The 8,414-nt window shown below is 44.0% G+C and overlaps 1 protein-coding gene across 1 annotated transcript in view; it reads right to left on the reverse strand.

Annotated features, from left to right (window-relative positions):
* The window catches only part of HACD3 (3-hydroxyacyl-CoA dehydratase 3), a 38,032-nt gene extending 32,637 nt beyond the window's left edge, over positions 1 to 5,395 (reverse strand). The window contains exon 1 of the mRNA XM_047863256.1: positions 5,123 to 5,395. Within this exon, the coding sequence (XP_047719212.1) occupies positions 5,123 to 5,209 (87 nt within the window). The 5' untranslated portion in view covers positions 5,210 to 5,395. The remainder of the gene's footprint in view (positions 1 to 5,122) is intronic.
* Positions 5,396 to 8,414: the final 3,019 nt, after the last annotated feature.

The raw sequence follows: 8,414 nt of genomic DNA on the forward strand, positions 1-8,414 counted from the left end.
AAACCACTTGCAGGCCATTTGAGGAAGGAGTAGGAGTCCTGATTCTATTCTGGAAATGTTCTGTTGACGTCTTCTGGTAACATCAAGAAGTGCCCGCATCAAAACTTATAAATAGGTCCTGATGACTTGAAAAAAAACAATGCTCATGTAGAGCACTCTCTCAGAAATGCTGCATTTCTGGTCCTCTTAATGGCACAGAGGATGATACCATGTGGAAAAGCAGGGACAGTGACATCTCTGAGCTGAAGGTGATTCAGAAGAGTGAGTTCTAAAATATGAAGATGGTTTAGAAGTAATTTCACTAATTTATTTTGCTTAAACTTACATGTACAGAAGAGTGAACTATATATGCAAAGATATTTAGGACTTTTAAAACTGTTTTTAAAAAAAGAAAATAAGCAGCCCTGACAGCTGAAACTGATCTGACATTCACAGCTAGATCTCAAAATTATTACAAGCTGTTCTAAAGCTCACAGCAAAGCCATTTTTGCTCTCCTACACAAATAGTCTCAAATAAAACCAGCTGACCTCAGGTTTCTCTGAGACCATGATAAAATGACACAAAGTAAGGTCAACTCATAATTTTGTCTTAAGAACACGTCACTATCCCATCCACAAAATATCCAATCATAGAAATGTCCCCATTTTCTACAGCATCCAATCTAAAATGAATCCCTACGTCCTTAGACCCTTTCCCAAACATCCAAGTTTGGGATTTCTGTTATCACTTATTTCTAACACCCCCTTACTGAGATACCCCAAGATTCCCCAATACGTGTTCTCCCTCATTGAAACAAGCAATAAAGCCACTTGTTAAAACAAGGTGTTTCTGGTGGTCTTTGACAGAGGGGGAGTTGTATAAAAATGTCCCATTGCTGAACAATCTCACCAACAACCGATAATGTTAGACTTTTCATCTCTCCCAATCTAAGAAATACCGGTTTACTAACGAACACTATCCCTTCAATTTACATGTCCCTGATTATAACTAAGATCAAGCATCTTCTCAGGTATACTGGCCATTCTTGTTTCCTTTTACTCTGAATTGCTTATATTTTCTGCCCCCTTTTTAATGGGTAATATGTCTTTTCCTAATTGATCTGTAGTGGTTCTTTATATATTTCCGACGTTAATCGTTTGTCGGTGATATGTGCTGTAGATATCTTCTTCAGGTTTGTCTTAAATTTGTTAATCTTTAGGGTTTATGCTTTGTGTGTCTTATTTAACACATTCTTCTCTGGTCCAATACCGTAGACAGTCTCCTATATCTTCTTTTCGTAGTTTTGCTTTGCATTCAGGTCATTAACCCACCTGGAATTAACTTTTGTGTATGACATAAGGCAAGATCTTATTTTATCTTTTTGCTATCTGTGTTTTGTAGTTGTTGTTGCCATTGCTGTTGTTGTTTGGGGGTTTCTTATTTTTTATTTTGGAGAGAGAGAGAGTGTGTGCACACAGGGGAGAGGGGCAGAGGGAGAGAGGGAATCTTAAGCAGGCTCCTGACCTGAGCCAAAATCAAGAGTCAGATGCTGAACAGACCGAGCCACCCAGGGGCCCCTCATATTGTTATCTGGATTACCAGTCATCCCCAAATAATTTCCCGAATTGTTCATCCTTTCCCCTATTCATACGCAAAGCCACCTCTGTCGTACAATACGTGTGATACCATATACGGATAACTCTGCTAATAGACTCTACCTTGGTCTACTGCTCTTTGGTTTCTCTCATCTAACGTTTAACATCACAATATAATCCCTTTCATTTGAATAGCAAACTAGAATTTACAAAGCACGTTCAAATCCATGATCCAATTCAAACTTAAAAAAAAATCCTGTGAATGAGGGGTATTCAAACTTTGTGTGAAGAACCTGAGACACATGAGGGTTAAGTGAATTATCCACAGCCCCTAGACGGTAAGTAGAAGAGCAAGAACCCACCCTCATGTCTTCAGTTACCACTCTTTCTACCAGACCGTCTATCAAGTAAGGACAACAACAGTATCTGCCAAACAGCTCCCGAACAGAGGTATGCACTTTGTTCCCACATAACTTTAAAACAAACAAAAACCTTGATAAATGAACAAATGCTCTAACAACTACAGTTGCCGTGGCTGGCACAAACCTGTATGTTATGCTTATCTTGAAAATAAACTCTGTTGTGAAAAGGACTCTGCCCTAGCCCCCTGGACTCCAGCTGGCATCTTTGCTACTGCTTACCTCAAACTCAGACAATGCTGCAGTTGAAGCCTTTACTGTATACTATTCCTCCTCATATCAGTAGTGGTTTCTCCGCAGCCACTAACCCTGTACCTCCAAAGACAGATGGAGACGTGAAAACTGGACAGTTCTTTGTGTCTTAGAAAGGGACGGGAGGGGAGCTGCTGCCCCCAAATTGGAATTCAACACTAAAACTCACTAACATAGAAGCTGTGAAACATGCCAGAAAGCAGGGAGCAACAGAGAGCTGTCCAAAAACCCAGCACCTAGCTTAATGAGATAAGAGTAGTAGGCACGCTGCAAATGGTTTTCACTGAATAAGTGCATTGCTTCATTCGGACCCTGAATCACAGGTCCACAGCCCTTCACTGGGCAGTTAAGTGAGAAATTAAAAAGAAAGGGCAGCCCCTGACATTCAGAGGGTGGCCTGTCACAGCTTGGCCACATTATTCTCCTATTAGGCATAATGGCACAGAATACCAACCTCGGACAAGGTTATTATGAAACATGAATGAAATGAGACAAAGGTCATTTCATAATTTTGGGTAAGCACAGACAAAAACATGGCCACTATGCTACCCACAAAATACCAGACACCCTTTCTCTCTTGGCCAAAATGAGTGACTGCTACTTCTCTACCAATTACTTTTATTCTTTTGCTAGTCTCTCCTCCCAACAGATAAGATGTATTCAGATAACCAACCACAGAATTGTCCCTGTTTTCTGACAGCATCCAAATCCTACAATCAGTTCCAACCCCCTTAATGAGACACCATTGTCCCCCATGGGCTATGCTCTCCTTGCTGGAATGAATAATAAACCCAACCTGTTCAACTAGAGGTATTTCTCTGGCAGTCTTTGGCTGTCATGCATTGACACGGTACAAGTCAGAAAACCCAAAAGTTTATGCCTTTCTCTTTCTGGAAAGTTCTTCCAATCTCAGTTTGAAAAGAACACTTCATCTTATTTCTGAAGGTCATGTCTAACTAAACAAAAGAGAGGTAACAAATTCCTTTAACACCAGGTTAAAGGAGACCTGGTTCATAGTCAACTCTAATTCTACCAATAAACATACCCATACACAAAACTTTTTGTTTGTATAAGATAATATGCTTCTTCTAGACAGTATGCCCTTGGAAAGCTGAGACTATCTGACTCATCTTTATAAATCTCTAGTACCCCACACAAGGTAGAGGATTTCTTTTACGAACGGTACTAACATGTTGCTTTTGGAGGAAAAATGTATTTTTTCCCAAACATAAAAGGATTCTCTATCCAAAAGAAACTTCCATTTTCTTCCTCCACCTTTACATTTCCTTATCTATAACACATTTCAAATGTAAACTTTTCGTGTTTCTAAACATACCAAGTGTGATGAACATGTGTTCATACTTCTCAACTAAGAGGTTGAGATCTCTTAAGACAAACATAAGTATGATGCATTCATTTGTCCAACTAATTTCCATTTCTTTCCACCACCACCCCCCTATGCCCTTAAACACCTTTAGTGTTTGCAGCTTCAAAAGTATCCCAGAATAGTACATCCTTATTACATGATAACATCTAGAGAGGACAGGGCCTGAGTTTAACTGGTCTACATAATGCTTGACTAAATACTTTTTAACAAGAGACTGTCATAACTAACACACATTCCACACTTATTGAGTGAGAACCCTCTCCAAATGGGGACTTTGATTCCCATCAACAAAGATTTTGTTTGTTTCCTTCTTTATTACAACACCCTGAAGAGCACAGGACATTTACTCATCTTCTGATGCAAAAATATAATTCAGTCTGGTTTAATACATTAAATGACACACCATGCAATGTCACATCCTATTTAAAGGCATTCTGGCCAGTACTGTCTTTATCTTTCAACGGGAAAACAGGTTTAAATTCCAGAAACAGATTCAACTCAACAAATTCAAATCTACACTGAAAGAGCACCTACACTCACTTCACAAGACAATATGCCAGGCAGGCAGAGGGACAGGAGCACAAACGCCTGACTCAGAGGCAGTGAGCTGAGTGGAGTGAAGGAGGTTACGAATTGCCACAGATATCAGGGAGAAGTAGGGAGTAAGGATGACTGGGGAAAGAACATTCCACACTGAAAACTCCAGTTTCTCAAAGACTGGAATCCCGGATGCTCTGGACAGAGGCAGAGGCTACACAGGTCGTGGGATCTCCACCATTTAGGGGGCAACAGCTTGTTCATGGAGGAGGCTAAGGAAATCAAACATAAATGTTCGATGTAACTTAATTTTTAAGTTCTCTATGCAACTCCTCAAACCTGAGCTCATAGCCTTCAGAATAGGGGCGGAAATCACTTTCTCGGGGTCCCCCGGATTTTAAAATTAAAATTAACAAGAATGATTTCCATCACTGAACGGTTGGAAGGTGGGTGTGGCCCCTCTGGGGCAGCGGCGGGCCTTGTGAACGTCGGACAGGCCCAGCTGGACCTCTCAGGCGAACGCCAGGCGTCCTAGCAAGCCACGGTCACTCTGAACCCCTGGCCCAACGAGCTCATCCCACGTCTCCAAGGGCCTTGGCGAACTCGAACCCCGGCGGCCAGGCCTCCAGGGCCGGGCTCGGGCTCCATCAGGCCTCAAACTGCGAACAAAGAGAAGGCCCGGGCAGCCTCTGAGACCCGCGCAGGACTCATGCAGCACCCGAAGGTACCTGCAGCCTTCAGGGGGTCGCGCCCCAGGCCCGTGGTGTGCGGGTGCGCCTCGACCAGGGCCAGTTCCTGCCCGGGCCTGGACGCCGAAAGTGCACCGCGTCGCCGAGCCCGTTGGTGCACTGCAGGCTCTCCAGCGCGCACTGGGACAAAGAGAGTGGCGGGGATCGGCGGGTCCCGGGAGCTGCGACCCCGCGTTCGTCCCGCCGCCCGCAGCGGCCTTTACCTGTACGTCACTCAGCTCCACGCGCAGATACAGCTCGCGGTGTCGCTGAGCCCAGTAGACGTGAGGCGTCAGCACCTGATTCTCCATGGCCACACCGCACGGGGCCCGGGGAGACGGATCGCTGCGCCTCGCTGCCTCGGAGAGTGAGAGACTGGTGCCGGTCGAACGCAGGCCACAAACCCCTGCGCTCTTGAGCGCCGGCAGCCGCCAACCTCGAGACACCCCACGCTCGCAGGCTGCGCCTGCGCAATGACGGGGGAGGGGGGCGGTGGCGCGAGCTCTAGACCTTGGCGCGAGCAGGGCGGGGGCGGCACGGGGCGCAGAAGTGGGAAGGGGCGGGCCCAGCACGAGTGACGCCAGAGCTTGATACAGCGGTTTGGGGAGTTGGGAGTCAGCAGGTGCATGCAAGGCCCTTTCCCCTCTTCTCCGGGGCGATGCTTTAAGATAGGCTTAAAAATGAAAAGTCCTGGAGACTCATAAAGAACTGATCAGCGTGAGAAAGGGATTGGGACTGATGTATCTGGAAGATCACCCCGTTCTATCACCTATTTATTTCAACGTTTATTGAGAGCCTATCAATTGCGCTGGGTTTCGAAGCTAAACACTGGAGCTAAAGCAGTAAGACACAGTCCCTGCTGTCCCGAAATCCTGTAATTACAGACACAATAAGAATGTTGATATTATAGGGGAAGGAGTATGGGAAGAGGGTGGAAGGGTGTTCTAAGAGGGAAGAGTAAATGTAAAGGCCCGAAATTTTCAGCGCAGTCTCATAGAACTTTATGCGGTGATGGAAATGTTCCATTCTGCGCTGTTCGATTTGGTAGCCACCAGCCACATGAGACTTTGTGTACTTGAAATGTGGCTTGTGAGACTGAGAAATTGAATTTTCTATTTTATTTACTTCTGATTAATTTATTTTTTAATATGTATTCAGTTTTGAGAGACACAGTGTGAATGGGGGAGGGTCAGAGAGAGAGGGAGATACAGAATCTGAAGCAGGCTCCAGGCTCTGAGTTGTCAGCACAGCGCCCACAGACAGACCGGGAGATGATGCCCTGAGCTGAAGTCGGAAGCTTAACTGACTGAGCCACTCGCACCCCAACGTTTAATTAATTTAAACAGCGACATAATAGTGGCTATCCTATTGGCCAGAGCAGGAGACTTTTCTCTCTTAAAGTAAGGGACCCAGACTAGATACAACACTAATTTATGTCTAATTTAAGCTATCTTGTCTGTATCCACTTTCATCCCTAAGTCTGCTGCAGTGAAGAGTTTAATAATGGGAAGCAACATTACTATGAAAACCAGAAGTCTGGGACAAAAATGAGACTTATAATTCAGTTCTGTTGGCACCTATTTATTTAGCAAAGTGCTGAGCACAGGGATCCAGAGATGAAGAGCTATGAGACGGGCTCGGGGCGCCTGGGTGGCTCAGTCGGTTGAGCGTCCCAGTTGGGCTCCCGGCATGATCTCACAGTTCCTGAGTTCCAGCCCCTTGTCAGGCTCTGTGCTGACAGCTCAGAGCCTGGAGCCTGCTTCCGATTCTGTGTCTCCCTCTCTCTGCCCCTTCTGTCCTCATGCTCTGTCTCTCTCTGTCTCTCAAAAATGAATAAACGTTAAAAAAATTTAAAAAGAAGAAATGAGACAGGCTCTTGGGAAACACTTAATTCAGGGGTGGATCATATAAAATACAGAGAGTTTTACATATGGTGAATGTGCTGAACTTACAAAGGCAGGAAGGTGGGAAATGAGGGTTTTGGAAACCCAATGGGTGGACATTTGAGAGTGAATCCTTAAAAGCTGGACAATGAAATGTGAGAAGGAAATTTGATAGAGAAAGAAGCAGAGGTAGGATAGCGGAAGCATAGAGCCAGCGTCCAAAGGTGAAGAGCTATGGAAGGTTCTGTGTACTGGGGGTTAAGGACATGGAGAATAGAGGTCACCCTGGATCTGGAAAGGCAGATGGGAAATGAAATAGGAAAGTCTTTGCTTCAATCAGGCGTCTGTACTATGTCCCACAGACACATGGGGGTCAGAGAAGTTTGTTAAACTGGAGCCAAATCAAATATGTGCTTGGCAGCTCCACCTGTCAGTGAGGAGGAACTGGTAATAGACAAACCTGTTGGAGGTGAAGTAATCTGCTGGGTATGGGGGATGGTGAAAGCAATAAACTTGATAGTCTTGAATTTTAAAAATGCTTTTGAAATGGTAAACGTGTTTTTATTGCATGGCCTTTAATACAATGCAGATCCAATATAGGGCACTTTTTTTTTTCAATATATGAAGTTTATTGTCAAATTGGTTTCCATACAACACCCAGTGCTCATCCCAAAAGGTGCCCTCCTCAATACCCATCACCTGCCCTCCCCACCCTCCCACCCCCCATCAACCCTCAGTTTGTTCTCAGTTTTTAAGAGTCTCTTATGCTTTGGCTCTCTCCCACCCTAACCTCTTTTTTTTTTTTCCCCTTCCCCTCCCCCATGGGTTTCTGTTAAGTTTCTCAGGATCCATATAAGAGTGAAACCATATGGTATCTGTCTTTCTCTGTATGGCTTATTTCACTTAACATAGGGCACTTTTTTTTTTTAATGTTCATTTATTTTTGAGAGAGAGAGAGAGAGCAAGTATGAGAGGGGGAGGTGTAGAGAGGGGTGACAGAGGATCTGAAGTGCGCTCCACACTGACAGTAGAGAGCCCAATGCAGGGGTTCAAACTCATGAACCATAAGATCATGACCGGAGCTGAGGTCAGACACGCAACTGACTAAGCCACTCAGGTGCCCCCAATTATAGGGCATTAAAAAAATTGAGGCATACAGGAAATGAGCACATTTTAAATGTTTAGCTTAAGCTGAATATTTACTTACGTTTATATCTGTGTAATTAATTACCACCTAGATCAAGATCCGGAACATTTCCAGCATCCCAGAGGTTCTTTCATATCAATACACCTTTGCCTCCCATCTACCCCCACCCCGCAAATTTCTATGCTGACCTCTCTCACCATAGAGTAGCTTTTGTCAGTTCTTGAATTTCATATAAATGGAATGGTTTTTGTTGGTATCTGCAGTATTGCATTTCATTGTATGAATATACCACAAATTATCCATTCTCTTGATGAAGGGCATTTGCATTGTTTCCAGTTTTTAGCTATTATAAATAAATAATGGAATGCAATCAACATTTATGTAATTGTCTTTTAGTGTATAAATGTGCTTAATTCTCTTGGATAAATACATAGGAGTAGAAATGCAAGGTCATAGAGTAGGTGTATGTTGAGCTTTAGTAGATAA

The sequence above is a fragment of the Prionailurus viverrinus genome, chromosome B3 (genome assembly GCF_022837055.1).
Source record: "Prionailurus viverrinus isolate Anna chromosome B3, UM_Priviv_1.0, whole genome shotgun sequence".
In the NCBI taxonomy this organism is placed as follows: Eukaryota; Metazoa; Chordata; class Mammalia; order Carnivora; family Felidae; genus Prionailurus; species Prionailurus viverrinus.